Below are 17,130 nucleotides of genomic sequence, written 5' to 3' on the forward strand. Positions count from 1 at the left end.
TTTTATTGTGAGGAAATACCAGAATAATTTAATATTTTTGTCTGTTTAAATCATTTATAAAAAAATAAACCAGACGTTTCACCAAACACTTGTTTTTGCTTCTACTTGAGTAGTTTTATTCTGAAGGAACGCTGCTCTTAACGGAGTAGTTTGTGGCTGCTCTTCCCACCACTGCCACCAAAATCCTGAGTCATCAACCCAAACCCACCTTGGGTTCCAGTAAATCCAGGAGCTTTGGCTAGAGGGGGGAGTCCCATCTGATTGTGTGCTGCAGTGGCCACTTTGAGGATCTGCTGGATGTCGGCCAGCTCCATGATCCCGGTGCCGCCGGCTTCTCCGGGTTTGACCCCGGAGGCGGCGGCGCTGCCAGTGGCAGCGCCCCCATCAGGCTGCAGCAGGAAGCCGGTCTGGAACGGCTGCAGGGAGAGAAGGCTGAGGGCGTCCCTCTGGGAGAGGCCCTGCAGGGTGGAGCCCGAAGCCTCCAGCAGCGGGATGCTCAGGGCCGCCAGCCCACCCATGCCCAGCCCCAGCGTCAGCCCCAGACCTCCGGACAGGTATGCCGCTGCTGGCTCCTGGGGAAGGCTGGAGGATGGAGGCTCCACGTGGATCACCTTTATGCTGTCCAGGTGGGCTTGATGGATCTCGTCGTCGGTGGGACCATACTTCACCTGGTATTGAAAAAGGAACAAAGTTTCATGGTTTTATGTTGTTCAAGCTGCTGTAAAATCATTTTAAAGACAAAAGAAGAGCAAAACTTGGGAAGTGTACCGTAGAAACATGCTGGAGGCCGAGCGTTTCCAGGAAGCTGGCCTGTTCTGAGGGCAGGACTTCTGTTTCAGCATCCTGGTACTCTGCAGTGCTGTTCTCAGATCCACCTCCGTCCTCTTCCGTCTTCTCCTCAGCTTCCTCAGAGTCAGCGGCAGTGGGCTTGTCGAGGTGGGAGGTGGTCTTATGGAGGTCCAGGGCAGAGCGAAGGGGGAAGGCCTTGTCGCAGCAGTCGCAGACGAACCGGTGGAACTTACTGATGCAGCGACGGAGGTTTGTTTCACACCAAACCTGCGCGATGTGAGCAAACTTCTTGCAGGAGAAGTCGATGAAGGCCAGGTCGTTGAAGCCGGTGGGGATGGAGGGGTTGTTCTGGATGAAGGGACGGCCGTTAGGGTCCTGGGGGAGGAGCTTATGGACCCCTGCATTGTGGCGCAACAGTCCGCGGTGGGTTCGGAAAGACAGGCAGCAGAAATCACACCTGCAGAAAGGAAACCAGAACTACATGTTTTATCAGAGGCCAGAGGAAACTGATTTTATAAAGCAGCAGCAAGAACCTGACCTCAAATATCCAGACGAGTTTTACTTAAATTATCTAAACTCTTTAAGGGTAAAAAGTTACGTGTGCAGCCTCTGTGAGGAGGTCAAATTCAAATTCACATCAGAAAAAACATCTTATTTATTTCTCCATCCTGCTCATGAAAGAAATGATCTATGAGAAGAATAAAACTGAAAGGCTGACTTTTTTCTAATTAGTCCACGCACACACACACACACGTTTCTACTCGATTAAACAGAAATCTGCTGGAGCGCTCGGCTGATGTTCTCCGTGTGTCCACCGGGTGGCGATACTGATCCATGTTTCTGTATCGTGAGTTTCAGACGCTGACGGAGACGACGTGTTTGGGTCAGTTTGTTCTCTCCAGATGTTGTTTTTAGTTTTAGATTAACCTCAGAGTTTCTACCTGGCCTATCTGAAGCTGATTTTAACATAAAACAACATCTAATGCCAGTTTCATCTTCCTCTGACCAACGCAACCATGTCAGCTGTTAATAAAAAAACACCTAAAATGAATTCATCACAGAAAACTTCTATTTTTTCTGGTAAGATTGGCTTTTTTTGCTGTTTCTTGATCAGATATGAGTTTAATCTCTTGACCGAAGCATTAAACGTAGTTCAGTGTAGAAATGACGAGCTCACTGAGGAAGTTCATTTTTAATTCAGCATCTGCTCGAACATCTTAATCTACAACTACAGATGATCTTTAGTGGACTTTGCTCCTGACACAACTCTTTTCTTGTCTTTTCTTTCTTCCGTTTGTAGTGGACGGCTCGGCGAGCAGCAGATACTTTCCTCCTCCTCCCAAACACCATGTGAAATGCTAGAAAAGGCCACCTGTTTCTGCGTGTCCAACAACAGACCTGATTCTCCAGCAGTCATCGAATTATTTCCTGGTTTGCAGCTTTCGTCTTCATTTTATCGTTCGTTTCTCTTTGACATAAAAAGAATATCTGGCTCTGATGGAGGTATTTCTTTGTGTTTTCCTCTCCACTGTCTCCTCGTGCAGCTCAGGGTGGAGGACTGAATCAAAGAGAAGGTCACCTGAAGGTCACCTGAAGGTCATTATTTTCATGAATTGGTTTATGTGAACAGTTTTTATAAATTGGACTAATGTGAACTGAACTGAATATCAAATACATAAAGAACTTTCTGAAAACTCAGAATTCATTAAATAAATAAATACAAATCTTTTAAAACTTTATAGATTAAAAATAATTTAATAAACAAATAAATGATTTTTAAAAGCCTACATTTTATAAGTGGTGAATTCATAAAATAGGAATTAAAAAAAAAATTAATTCACTAAATGACTAAACAAACAGTTTTAAAAAGCTTACAGAGTATTTTATTATTTATTTATTGGCTGAATAAATACATAAAAGTTTAAATCCGTTAATAAAAAATGTAAAAAATAATTGATTAAAAACAGTAAATAAGGAATTTCCTCTTCTTGTGCTCCAGTCTTTGCTTTTTGTTCTTCAGCTTGTAGTTTATTTTTCTGTCTGTAAAGTTTAATAATGAAATATTTGTACTTTTATAAGCTGATTATTAAACGCCGGTTAGAGCAGAGCGTTCAGCCATGCTGCTTCACCGCCTCTGACCTTTGACCTCTGGCGTACCGAAACACAGGAGTGTGTGTTTTACTCTTGTTAGGAGGGGACAGCTGCCCCAGGTCACACACTCCTCTCACATCCTGCATACGTGTGTTTATCCCACTGAACAGTGCAGAAGGGGGACGTGGACCATATGTTGATCAACACTCACGAATTAAAGGTGAATCAAACTGAACAAGATTTGACGTTTTCTGCAGGTTTTTCTAACTTTTAAAGACAAAACGATTAAAGAGAAGCGGCCTCTCGTCCGCCAGCGTCCGGGATAATCAGGCTACAGATGCCGGCAGGTCCCGAACATCCAGCTGAAACCCGGGACTTCAGATTTCTGTCAGAATCATTTTACTTTTCAAGCCAGATCCAGATAATCCAGATCAACCGTCCCTTTACTGACTGTTTCAGCTGTTTGTGGCTCGGTCCATCAAATATTAACGAAAAATAAACAGAATGATGAACAAAACCACTTTAAAGAGGCGGCATGATTGTAGTTTTAGTGTCTGAAGAATCTTATGAGAAATTGGAGGACAAGTTGATCAAAAGTTTAATTTATTCACCAGTAAACTGAAAATGTTTAAAATAAAACCAGACAGTTCTGCTCATGTTGATACAATCTGACTCGTGTTGGTTGGAGATTTAACTTTATGTCCACGCACCGTGGCCACCCCTCCATCTCAGAGCTGGAAAATAAGTCCAGCGGTAATAAACGAGCGTAAAAGGTGGAATAAATGGAGATTACTGGCTGGAATAAACCGGTGAAAGTGAGTCATCCTAGTCCTGAAGTTTTACGTGCGCTATCGTAGTTTTGGATATTCAGTGTTGGAAGTTCCTCAGAGTCGTTTTAGATGGAAATAAAAGTTAAAACCTTACAGAGATTAAATGAATTTACATGATGAATCTTAGAGAAACATCTAAATATCTCATTAAACGGTGGATTCCTTCTGAATGGAGCTACATGCACTGAATCTCTGTTAAAATGCCATAAAATGAGAACCTTGAGGAGGACGAGCCTCCACACGAGGTTTGGTTTCTCCTCGTTTTCTCTCGGGTCAGACAGACCCGACGATTCAGTCTGTGGACGTTAAACATGGACGTAGATCTGGACCAACGGCCCAAACACCCCACACATTTACGCTTGAAGTGATTTAAAGGTGGTGGAGCCAGAAAGTTGCTGCGTTTTGTCGCCGTCGGACCCGACAGGCAGCGAACGGACCGTGAAGCTGCGAGTCTGGATGAACTGCTTCTGTCTGCTCCTCGTTTCAGGATCTCCGTCTATCTGCTTCCAGCGTGGCGTTAAAGCATCCATCTTTCTGCGGCTCAGCCCTCCATCCCTCCATCCCTCCATCCCTGCAGAGCAGTCGATCCTCTTACAGGCTGATTAACCAGGATTTACAGCTAAATATTCTCCTTCCTCCATAACCAGCTCAGCGCCGCCTGCTGACCTCCTTCTCTCCCTCTTTTCTTCATCACCAACTTTATTTCTTCATTTTATTTCCTCAGCTGTTTCATGAACTCACGCCATCCGAGCGTATTTCCCTTCTTTTCTAACTTTAACATCTTTAAATCCTTTTTTTCTGTCCTTTTCTTTATTTCACCGCCGATCTTCTCTCTTTTCACCTGTTTTCCTTTCTTCCTCATCACTCCTTTCATTTCATTTCCCCTCTTCTGTCCTGACATCCTTCATCATTTCCAGCTTTCTTCATCCTTCCCTTTCTCTCCTTCTCTCCTCGCCTCATTAATCTTTTCTTTCTTTCTCCGTCTTGTGTAAAAATTAACAACAAACTCACATTAAATTCTAAACTCATTGTGGTGTGTTAGTGTGGGAGAGGAGTTTGTTTCCATGGTGACAGACTGAGGTTGTTTTTTTAGGGGGGGGCTTTGGGGTAGGGGGGAGTTGCCATGGAAACTTTGCCAAGTCAAGCACATCCTCCTCTTCCCAGACTCAACTTTTCCAGCTGATAACTTTTGTGGATGTAAAGGGAAGCGACTTCTTCTTGACGAGGCCGTTTTTCTGCCTCATGTCTGAAATGACAAACCCAAAATAAAAGTCTTCACCGTTATAAGGTGCGAGTTGAACCTGTATTATACTTTCTTTTGAAACCCGAGACGTGAGAGATCACTACCGAAGTGTCAAAATCAAGGTATGTGTTATGCTGAGCTTTCATCAGAAGACTGGAAAGATCTGGAAAAGACTAGAAACTACCAGCTCACACCTGCTCCCATCTAAATGTTTAGAGTTTTAAGTCTCAGCCGAGTCTCAGACTGAGATGAGACAAAGACTGAATCACTATTTACGAGACTACAACCAGATTCTTTCAGCATTTTCTGATATGTTGGACAGCTGATGAGGAACAGGGCTGATCTGCCCACAGCGAAGCAAACCGGACTTTCCCTCCAGCACCAGTAAGGAGTTTCATCATTATGAAGTGCGGCTCTGCAGGTCCACCAGCTGTTCCACCGACTCATCAGCATCTGGAGGATGAACCAGGTCCTGTTCTTCTCTCATTTGTTAGATCATTATACTGCAGCACATACATGATCCACAGCAGACGTTTACTTCTCCGCTTCTCTTCCTGGACGCTCCACCGACGACGTTTCATCAGCTTCGTCTTTTTCTACGCCCGTTTTTCTCGTCGTTCTGTCAGGATTCCTGTTTCTGCTTCGTCGGAGCTCATCTGTTGGTTGGTGATGGTGTTACGTCACTGCGACTTGCCATAACACCAAACCCGTTTGATATTACCGCAGACCGGAGACTAGAGACAGACTGACATGAACCAGCGCAGCTCACCATCTTAAACCGAACCATGGAGATGACGCTGACTCCAGTAAGGCTCCTAGATTTCCTAAAGACTTCTGTTTTTAGTCAAATTAAATTCACCTGGAACACCGAACATGTAAATGTTAGACGAACAGTGAAACCCAGAGACAGGATCATCTGGGAGAAGCTCGGTGGCGTCATGTCGCTATGCTACATGTTACGATTGCTGCTTCCTGTTGTACACAAAGATCTTCTGTACTGCACACACATCATAGTCAAGAACAAGCTAAGTAAACAGAAACTGCAAGGGTTTGTGGGTAGGAAGGAGAGGGAAGGAGCGTCAGGAGACAGGAAACAGGTTGTGGTACCTCAGAGCCGTGTCGGGGTGCGCGTCCATGTGAGCGTCCAGATCCAGTCTGGAGCTGCAGGTCTTGAAGCAGATGGGACATGGCAGCAGCTCCTCCGCCAACCCCTGGATCGCCATGGCGTCCTCAGCCGCCGCGTCCTCCGTCACCTGTACACACCATCGAGCCGTTACGCCTCCTCATCTAACACAAACGTGCTCACGCTGAGGAGGCGGAGCTGTACCTTCTTGTTGGGCGGCTCCTCTCCGTTCTCCTCCTCTGGGCCCGGCCTCCTCTTGACGGACGGACGGCGGCGTTTGTTGGGGGAGGGGGGGCTGCTGACAGGAAGTATGCCGGTGGTCGGGTCCTTCTCGTGGATCTTCATGTGTCTGAGGAGATGTAGAGAGGCGAGGAAGTCAGTTTGACCCAATTTGTTTTCACACAAATTCACAATTTCCAGGTTTGTTCAATGATTTGATCATCAAGAGGAATTCTGGGAAACTCCTGGCTCATCCCAGTCTGCTACTGGAGGGGGCGGGGCTAAAACAGTGTGTTTATAGAAGTGGAAAATGTGCAAGTTGTTAACACTCATGCTGAAGGTTGTGTGTTTTACTGAATGTCAACCAGCAGCAGAGAAAGTGTCGGGTTACGTAGCTCAGGGAGGAAACAAGGAGAGGAAACAAGGAGAGGAAACAAGGTGATAAACAAGAAACAAAGAGAGCAGAGGAAGTAGGAAGTCAAGAAGGGAATGAGGAAAGAGGAAAAAGAAGAGGCAACAAAATGAGAACGAAACAAAGAAAGGTAAAAAGAAAACCATGAGAAGTAGCCTGAAATGAAAAGAGGAGAAAAAACAAGGAAAGAAGAAATGAAAAAAGGTGAGAAAAAGAAGAAATTAGGAAAGGAAGTGAAGAGAGTAAAGGAAACAAGGACATGAAAAACCATGTAGAAGAGGAAGAGATAAATATGAGAGAAAAAAGACGAGAAAAGAAAGAAGATGAGGAAAAGATGAAGAGGAATGGAGGAGGACAGGAGGTGATGACGAGGAGATGAGGAGTCACCGCTGTTACAAGTGATCATCTATTAATAGAGCCGACAGGCAGAACGCTGGACGACCATAAGAAGTCCTGACACTCAGTCAGCAGATCTGAGAGCAGCTGACAGGAAGCTGCTCATTAACCAATCAGAACGCAGAGGAGGCGGCGCCCAACCAGAGAGCAAAGTCTGCTCGGGTCAAACTGCACGGTGACCCCGGAACCGACCAATCAGAGGTCAGGAGGCATGCCGAGTCAGCAGAAACAAAACTCTGATGATGTGCATGTGCGTGAGTCGCAAACAGCTGCTCAATTCCACACACACAGAAAATACACAAGAAACACACACTGAACAGGAAGGACAGAGGAGGGAGGAAACGAGGAAGGAGACAGGAGGATGAAGGAACAATGAAAAGGAGACAAGGAAGCTAAAGTAGGGAACAAGGAGAACTTAGAAATAACTAAAATATGGTGGAGAAAAGAAGGAAGAGGGGAAACAGAAAAGAGGAAAGAAAGTGAGTTAAAAGATTTTAAAAGAGGTAAAGGACAGGAAACAAAGGATGGAATCAAGGATAGGAAACAAGGAAAGATGGTAAAACGAGGAAGCAAAAAGTAGAAGCAAAGGGTAAAAAAAGAAAAAAAGGAGAAAATAAAAAAAGAAATTAACACAAATGAAGCCTCTTCCTCCATCTCCTCCATCCGGCCTAAAACCTCTTCCTCCATCTCCTCCATCCAGCCTAAAACCTCTTCCTCCATCCCCTCCATCCAGCCTAAAACCTCTTCCTCCATCTCCTCCATCCGGCCTAAAACCTCTTCCTCCATCTCCTCCATCCAGCCTAAAACCTCTTCCTCCATCTCCTCCATCCAGCCTAAAACCTCTTCCTCCATCTCCTCCATCCGGCCTAAAACCTCATCCTCCATCCGGCCTAAAACCTCTTCCTCCATCTCCTCCATCCGGCCTAAAACCTCATCCTCCATCCGGCCTAAAACCTCTTCCTCCATCTCCTCCATCCGGCCTAAAACCTCATCCTCCATCCGGCCTAAAACCTCTTCCTCCATCCGGCCTAAAATCTCTTCCTCCATCCGGCCTAAAACCTCTTCCTCCATCTCCTCCATCCGGCCTAAAACCTCATCCTCCATCCGGCCTAAAACCTCTTCCTCCATCCGGCCTAAAACCTCTTCCTCCATCCGGCCTAAAACCTCTTCTTCCATCCGGCCTAAAACCTCTTCCTCCATCCGGCCTAAAACCTCTTCCTCCATCTCCTCCATCCGGCCTAAAACCTCTTCCTCCATCTCCTCCATCCGGCCTAAAACCTCTTCTTCCATCCGGCCTAAAACCTCTTCCTCCATCCGGCCTAAAACCTCTTCCTCCATCCGGCCTAAAACCTCTTCCTCCATCCCCTCCATCCGGCCTAAAACCTCTTCCTCCATCTCCTCCATCCGGCCTAAAACCTCTTCCTCCATCCGGCCTAAAACCTCTTCCTCCATCCGGCCTAAAACCTCTTCCTCCATCCCCTCCATCCGGCCTAAAACCTCTTCCTCCATCCCCTCCATCCGGCCTAAAACCTCTTCCTCCATCTCCTCCATCCGGCCTAAAACCTCTTCTTCCATCCGGCCTAAAACCTCTTCTTCCATCCGGCCTAAAACCTCTTCCTCCATCCCCTCCATCCGGCCTAAAACCTCTTCCTCCATCCCCTCCATCCGGCCTAAAACCTCTTCCTCCATCTCCTCCATCCGGCCTAAAACCTCTTCTTCCATCCGGCCTAAAACCTCTTCCTCCATCTCCTCCATCCGGCCTAAAACCTCTTCCTACATTTCCTCCATCCGGCCTAAAACCTCTTCCTTCATTTCCTCCATCCGGCCTAAAACCTCTTCCTCCATCTCCTCCATCCGGCCTAAAACCTCTTCCTCCATCTGGCCTAAAACCTCTTCCTCCATCTCCTCCATCCGTCCTAAAACCTCTTCCTCCATTTCCTCCATCTGGCCTAAAACCTCTTCCTCCATCTCCTCCATCCGGCCTAAAATCTCTTCCTCCATCTCCTCCATCCGACCTAAAACCTCTTCCTCCATCTCCTCCATCCGGCCTAAAACCTCTTCCTCCATCCGTCCTTCCTCCTCACGGAGCAGGAAAACCTCTTCCTCCATCCTGACAGCAGCCTGTAGCATCAGCCTCAGACGGAGAAGCTGAATGAACTTCTGTTTTCTTCCCGTCTGCTGTTTGCATTGTAAATTAGAGCTGCACCCGTCCTCCACGTGACTTCATTTCTATGTTTATTAAAACTCTGCAGAGACGGAGAAGTCGACTAACCGGACCGCCGGCTTTCTGCTCCGGTTACAGCGGAATTAGGTGTCAGTTTGAGCCGGGATGGAGCCTTTCCTGTCGCTTTGCAGCAGTTTTCTTAGTTCTGACTTTCTGTCGCCAGGTAGCTTGAATTAGTCTGAACTCTCTGCTTTGCTTTTTCTTGGTCTTTGCAGCTCATGACTGGTTTGTTCTGCACTTTGCTGCCTTTTTTTCAGTTTTTTTTTTTCACACATATGATGCTTTCTTGCAGGATATATGTGGCCTTTTGTCTTCTTTGCATGTGTGTGTCCCAGAGGTAGGGCATGGGATATGACCTCAAATCAATATCATGATTAATTAATTAATTAGCAATTATTTTAGTTCCGTTTTATTTCAGCTCTCATAGCTAACTAAGCTGTTGTTTCATGATAGAAGAGCAGATGCTGATTCTATAATAAGTGAAGGAAGCACACAGTTTAACTATAGACGGTCATTTGATGAATATTTTAGAATATTTTTTAGAGATGATTTAGATAACTGACATGAGCAAGATTCCATCGATTATTGGTTCTGAATGTCAGTTTTATTAACTGCCTCAAGGTCCAGCTTCCTGCAGGTTTCAGATGTTTCCTGCTTCATCACACCTGGTTCGGTTTAAATGAACAACTCCCCGCTGTCCTGCAGACTTTTTCTGACTAACTGATGGTGCAACAGCAGACGTGTGCAAAGCTCCAACCATTTAATTAGAATCAGGTGTGCTGCAGCAGGGAAACATCTAAAACCTGCAGGACGCTGGACCTCAAGGTCTGACAATGGACTTGGACCTCAACTGTTTTGTTTGTAGCCATCTTGGTTTTGCTTCTTTAGTCTGTTTCTCATGTTTTTAAGAAGTTTTTTGTTGTTTGGGGAGATTTTTTGTCATCATTTCCTCTTTAAAACATTTTAAACCTTTTGTGGTTTTTATTTTCTCGTGGTCAGTCTTTGTGGTTATTTTATGCACCTTTGTACTAAAAACACATCTCTGCTCATTTTTAGTTCTTTTAGCTTTTTGGGTGTTTTGTATTTTTTTGCATCATCTCCATTTTTTGTTTTTTTTTTTGTTCTTTTTTTATAACTCTTTGTAGACATTTTGTCCCTCTTTAAGGTGAATTTGCATTCATTTGTAAATGTTTTATGTCTCATTGTGCTTGTTCTGCATTTTCTTTGTCATTTTGTGCTTGCTTACAGGCAGCTTGTGTCATTTTTGATCCTTTACACATTTGTTTCTCCTATCAACAGTAAAACCTTCCTGTGTTTACAGCTGCCGGCCTGAAGAAGCTTTACAACTGAATTAATGAGAAATGATAATAAAAACAAAGGAAACACACAATTTAAGTGCAGAACTATCCAGAGAGTTTGGAGTCTGCAAACCTCAACACAAGACGATAACACACACGAGGAAGTGTGATTCTATTACAGAGAAACGTTTTTCACTTCATCCATGAATACTGACACAAACCACTGAGACGTGCAACAGTTCGCTGTGTGTCTGTCAGCCTACAGTCATTCCTCGCTACCCACAGCTCCTCATACCACCACCACCGCGAGACAAAGACTCTCAGAGAAAACACAGCAAACATCTCGCTTTCTGTCTGAGTCGCTGCAAACGCTGAAATACTGAAATCTTCTCATGTTTCTAAGACCAGAAAACAGTCAAGTTCTTCTAGAAAATGCAAAAAACTCAAGATACTTGAAGGTTTCAGAGCTGTAGTTTGGGTTAATTAGGCAGCTTATTTCACATGTTAACAAAGTCAGACATGAACTCATCTTAACGCTCACACACACGCGTACAGACAAGCACACACACCGAAGTTCAGACCGTTGGGTCTGATGGTGGAGGCTGGACATCACTGATAAATGACTGGGCGTTGTTCTGGGTGTGTGTGTGTGTGTGTGTTAATAGGGGTGTGTTGTTTAAAGTCATCCTCTCACTTCCTGTGTAGCCCCCCCCCCCAGAACCAGTCTGGTCTCCCATCATGGCTTACTGGGGATCGAGTAACACACTAACTTCCTCTGCCTCAGGTTTTACGGTGTGTGAGTGTATGCATGTGTGCGTGCTCACTGCTGATTGGATGACAGGAAGCAGGATGCTGTGTGTGTGTGTTTTAAAGCACCTGTGCATGTTGCCGTTTGTGGTGAAGGTCTGCCCACAGATGTTGCATTTGTAGGGCCTCTCCCCGCTGTGGACCAGCATGTGTCTGTCGAGCGACGAGGCCGAGCTCAGGCACTTCCCACAGATGCTGCAGGAGTGATCGGTGGCACCGGTGTCTGCGTTGTGCTGCGGGGACGAGGACACACTCGTTGGCTCGGCAGCAACATCTCAGGTGTGCTTCTGTTGACGGTGGGAGGACTTACCTGTCGGATGTGCATGGTCAGCTGGTGTTGTGTTTGGCAGCTCTTGTCACAAAGCGGACAGATATGAGTCGAGCTGTCGTCTTTGGTGTCCTGAGGGAGAAAAAATAAAAAAAATAAAAAATAATAAAAATAATAAAAAAAAAACTAAATTAGATAAAAATCCAATTTAATTAAAACATTTCAAAATAAAAAAAAAAAAAAATCAAACTAAAAATGAGATTAAATAAAATACCAAATTTCAAAATAAAATAAAAAGGGGAGAAGGGAAACACTGGTGGCTGATTACAGGTAATAAGATTCTCCTCCTCCATGTCAGGCAAAACTAGTTCCTCTTAATCTGCCACAGAAACACATGATTAGTTCCCATCGCTCTAACGCCATCTATAAAAACAGCGATTCAGTGATTCCCACACAGCTGCCAGCTGAAAACTATGATGTGCAGTGGAGGATACTTGAGGAAGCTGGACAAGTCGATGACAAAAGAAGAAGTTTCAGGACTAAAGAACTCTGATGTCCTGAAGAAATAGGAACAAATCCAGCAAAGACCTGAACCAGGACCTGAAAGATGCGTCTGGACCTCCAGCTGATCCACCTACTGCTGAGCAAAGCCTCATTAGAAATGGTCTCCATAAAGGGTCCAGAAGCCGTTTATAAGGAAGGACGACAGGGAGAAAAAGGCTGGGGTAGGTCACATGACACAAGAACTGGGCTAAAAACCAGCAGGTCTGATGGAGGGATGAATCACCCCAAAACCTCAACAAGAAAAACAGTCCAAGACTTTTAAAGCTGCTCAGGCTAAATATTCACTTTCAAACTCCTTAGAATTGGATAAACTTTTGCCTCATTTATGTTGCACATTTCAGTAAATCGCTGCATCAATCAACACGATTCATGTGTAAACACACAAAACCTGAGAGGCTCAAGACGTCTGCAGTCCAGAGCGGGAGAAGATAATATCTCAGGAGAAAAGCACAACCAGACCAAAATCTTTTAAAAACAGACTTCAGCCTCACGTCCGCGCGTCTTGACATGTTTTTATTTTTCCACCATCCAGCTACCTCAGTACACACCACACCGCCCAACATCACTAAAAACAGATCCAAAGCAATAAAAGCATTACTTTCCTCCGACATCTTCAGATGTTTCAGGAAAGTTCTGAGCCTTAAAGATAATGTCTTCATATTTTCACAACCTTCTTTTTGACTGTTTTGGAGGTGGAGGAGCCATTTTTGAGCAGAAGGAGTAAATTTCATCGTAACGCCCAGTATGTGCATCAGCCGGAGGCGGTCATGTGACTGTTTTCTTCTCCATGGCAACAGCACCAAAGCTCGCGGGTAATTTTGTATCTAGAGAAGTCTGCAATGATGATTTCCCAAAAACAAAACACCCTATGCGACTCCCGACAGTTACACTGACACATGAAGTGTGTGGGTCACATGGCCACGCTGAACATGTGGCGCTCCAGAGTGTCCACAGTGGGTTAACGTGTCCTCGGTCGGATCTGATGGCTGGATGTCCACTGAATCCCCACATCCAGCTGAGCAACTGCAGAGCAGCACGCACACGTTAGCCAGTGTGTTAGCCAGTGTGTTAGCCACTGTGGGAACCAATGAAAACATCATGCAAACAAGAGACCCTGGACCTGAGTCCAACATGAACCCTAAAACTAAGTCTGGGTCCCCAAACCTGCTTCGAAGGCGTAACAATGTGAGAAACGTCCTGACAAAGTAAAGATGTCCTCACAATGCTGCTCTACTGATCTGCTGGAGGAAACAATCTCAACAAATTACTGGATACACACACACACACACACACACACACACACACACACATCCTCCACTCAAACAGAACTTTCCTTTTCCTGTCTAAGCCACAGGAAGTGATGACGCGACAAGGAATGCCAGAGTGCATGATGGGAGGGGGAGAAAAGTACCACCATGACGAGGAGAGGAACAAGGAAGGGCTGCAGCTCCCTGCGTTGGATGCAGCAAAGATGGAAGCCGAGTAAAATCAGTGTGATCAGAGTGTATTTGTGCTGCGTACCTGGTTGCGTCGTGCATTGCGGCTGGGTGGGGCTCTCATGGCGGCTGTGAGAGACTTGCTGGGTGAAGGGCTTCAAGTAGAAAAGAATAAATAATATTTTAACAGGTTTTATTAACAATGTTCATTTTTCCTTCTATAAATGCTGCTTCACTGCCACACACCGCTTTAAATATTCAAAAAACCTAAATTATTTCTGCTTTTACGACAATCTTTGTTTGGTTTGTACAAATTTAAGGAACCAAAGTGACGCCATAGAATTTACCGTCTGTTTGACTGGCCCTGCTGGACTGAGTACGTCCAGTTTTAAATCCCATCTGGAGTGATAACCACAGGGAATATTTTATCCTCCCCTGGTGATGTTAATCCTGAACAAACGGGGACTCAGATGTGCTTTGCCGACACTTTAGATGTTATATTTGTCAAGTTACAACATCTTGTAAATAATGTGTAAAAATCTCTCCTGGTGTATTTCAGAACATTCTAATATTCAGACTCGCAAACATTTGAAATATATAAATAAAAAGAAAATAAAATTACAGCTGGCTCATTTCAAACGTAACAACGCCACTGCTGCTCCTTGACTACTTAAATTTATATCATTTTGTTTTAATTCGTTTAATTTAGTTTAAATCATGAAATCTGAAGGACATCTCACTTAAAAGCCAAGATGGATTATTCCATGGAGAATAAAATCAAATTAAATTAATTAAATGAAAAATATTGTCTCCATCTCGGGAGGGATGAAGGACCTGCTGAGTCACTGGTTGCTATGGTGATTGCCACCTTTGTCAGGGAGGATGGGGTAAACCAAACACTCACTGTGCAACAAACAGAAGTTAAGCAGAAAAAATCTTTAACCCTATAATGCTGAGACTTTTTGCATCACTTTATGGTAAAAACTCTGTTGTTCACAATACTCGTTTTCTGCTTCCTGGTGGATGCAACAATCCACAAAAATGTACAAAAATATTTTGTTAATTTTCTTTGCATTTCTTAAATTGCTAAAAAAAATACTTTTGATAAAAAATAAAAGTCAGTTTTTAATCGGGGAGAAGAACGTTTAATTAGCTAACATATGTCAGGATGCGAATGCACAGAAGGACTGGTTATTACGAATTTCCTTTAACAATTAAAATGATGCAGGCTTTATTTATTTATTTAGCTTGTTTTGCTTCTGATATTGTAGTTCATATTATAACACTGGAAGTTACTGCGCAGGTGTTACTTTGTTCTCAAACTCAGGTAAGACGTTACTGTAGTGCTGACACACAGAACGTCAATCAACATGTCAGAAGCTCAGACGTCACAAACTTGTCAATCAAAGTAAGCGATGACGCGTCTCATGTAAGGTCTGGGACTGGTAGAAAGTTAAGATGGAGGCCAGAGTGAGTCAGTATGGAGCTGATGTTCAAGCTGTAAGCGGCTCATATGCAGAGCTTTTGTACTTTTTTCCTATAAAGCTTTGCCACTTCTTTGGAAGAGAAGACTAAAATAAACTTTAAATGTGTCCTGATTATTATGCTGAGTTCTAGCCCTAAGGCCTAACCCTCGGACACGCGATGCCCTGATGCATCGTGGATGCCGACACTTTGGTTGTTAAAGAAAACTTGTATATAAATATGAAGAGAAAATTCATAACTCAAATAAATGAGACTGATTTAAAAGGTTGTACTTAAAAAAACATAAGGCCTGTTGAAATGGGATGAAGTTCGCATTACTGGCTTTATGTTAATGTGGAAACTGTGTACGTACTGAAGTCATTCTGGGCATGAAAGTAGTTTGAAATAATTAAGTTTCTGAATATTTTACTGTGGGTTAGAGGTGGCTTATGGGTAATGCGCCCAAATAGCAGAATAACAATTAGCATATATTTTTTGTATTAGTAAAATGCTGAGTCATGAAATCTGTGGTTTAAAGCACGTCCTTTAAAATAACATCCTTGTAATCACCTGGGAGATGGACCAGCGGAGGAGTTGGCTGAAGGGACTCCACCCGCTCCATCTCCTCCGCCACCATTTATGGTCCCTGCTGCTGCCATCACCGCTGACATCATGGCGTTGATGGAGGAGAGGTCTTCGCCGCCTCCACCTCGGTCTCCGTTCTGCAGCTTCTCTCCTCCACCAGCTGCTCCCTCCGACACGCCGTTGATTGCTCCTGATGATGAAGATGATGATGAATTTGTTCTTACTTTCTCTTGAACTTCACCAGATTAAATTCTGTAAATTTGATTTGTTGCTTACCTTTGAGGGTCTTGTGCGTTGTCTCCTCTTTTAGCTCCGCCTCCTCAGTTATCTCCATGTTGGCTCCTCCCTCTTCTTGGAGCTCCTCTGTGGAGTTTTCCATGACTGCTGGAATAAAAAAACACACAAATGATCAAACCCAGAAATAAAAGCCTTTCTGAGTTAAACCTGTCATGTGGTTAATCAACGCTGACCTCCCTCCATCTTCCGACCCGCCAACCCATCGCCGGCCACGGAAATGATACGAGCAAATCACAGCATTTCAAATTCCAACAGATCTAAGCAGCCAGGATGACATCATTTTTGTCTCATAATTTTGTAAAGTGGGAGAAATGTGCGGGAGACCGGGGACAGGAGAGCCGGGTGGACATGAGGAGACTAACAGCGTTTATATAAACTGGATATTTCTACACAGCAAAGCTTTTCAACATGTAGAGATTTTTTCTTGCTTCATTAATGTATTTATTACTTTTCTGATTCTTTATTTCCAGAAACAAAGTGGTTTCTTTTCTCTTGCTCTCCACTGATTTGGATCAATATGATCTCCCATGTTTTTATATTTCAGACACTCCTCTGATGAAGTTGTGAGGAGTGGAAGGTTGGAGTTTTCACCTGGGCAGAAACTACTAACCGACCGCTGCGGCTCAAAAACGCCTCGACGTGGACGAACACGTCACCCCGAGCTTCAGGCTCGCACAGCTGTCACAAAGTTGAAAATTTTTTTTGTCATTTTAAAAATGATCTTCATGTGCATTAAAGTGTTAATAAAGAGAAACCTTTTTATTTATTTATTTACTGCTGTAAGCATGTTTTATAATTTAATAAAGTCAAACACCAGATTTTAAGCTACATTTGTCTTTTTTTTCATGTTTTCTGACAGTTATTGAAATGAAGATCATAACTAGAGTCCTTCACGTGTTATACATGCATCATCCTGATCGACATGATTGTGATTGCCACGGCTCCTCTGTGATGGGAAAACGGCAGATTTTGGTGTGAAGGTTGAAGGTTGATGTGAGATTAGAATAGCTCTGGAGCTCGGCAGCTTTCCCAGGATGCATCTGATGGCAGGGTCAGGTTTCAGACAGGAAAATTCACGTTTTTC

General features: G+C 44.1%; 1 protein-coding gene across 4 annotated transcripts in view; it reads right to left on the reverse strand.

Annotated features, from left to right (window-relative positions):
- The window catches only part of rreb1a (ras responsive element binding protein 1a), a 68,935-nt gene that overhangs the window by 12,064 nt on the left and 39,741 nt on the right, over positions 1-17,130 (reverse strand). For 3 of the 4 annotated variants that reach the window (XM_041968843.1, XM_041968838.1, XM_041968839.1), the window contains 9 exons: positions 16,026-16,133; positions 15,735-15,939; positions 13,786-13,855; positions 11,743-11,832; positions 11,502-11,665; positions 6,281-6,425; positions 6,061-6,206; positions 769-1,246; positions 209-668 (listed from right to left, as the gene is read on the reverse strand). In XM_041968843.1, coding sequence (XP_041824777.1) covers positions 209-668; positions 769-1,246; positions 6,061-6,206; positions 6,281-6,425; positions 11,502-11,665; positions 11,743-11,832; positions 13,786-13,855; positions 15,735-15,939; positions 16,026-16,133 — 1,866 coding nt within the window. The remainder of the gene's footprint in view (positions 1-208; positions 669-768; positions 1,247-6,060; positions 6,207-6,280; positions 6,426-11,501; positions 11,666-11,742; positions 11,833-13,785; positions 13,856-15,734; positions 15,940-16,025; positions 16,134-17,130) is intronic. The other variant, XM_041968840.1, reaches the window with a different exon arrangement.

Source organism: Melanotaenia boesemani, chromosome 18, assembly GCF_017639745.1.
Source record: "Melanotaenia boesemani isolate fMelBoe1 chromosome 18, fMelBoe1.pri, whole genome shotgun sequence".
NCBI lineage: Eukaryota > Metazoa > Chordata > Actinopteri > Atheriniformes > Melanotaeniidae > Melanotaenia > Melanotaenia boesemani.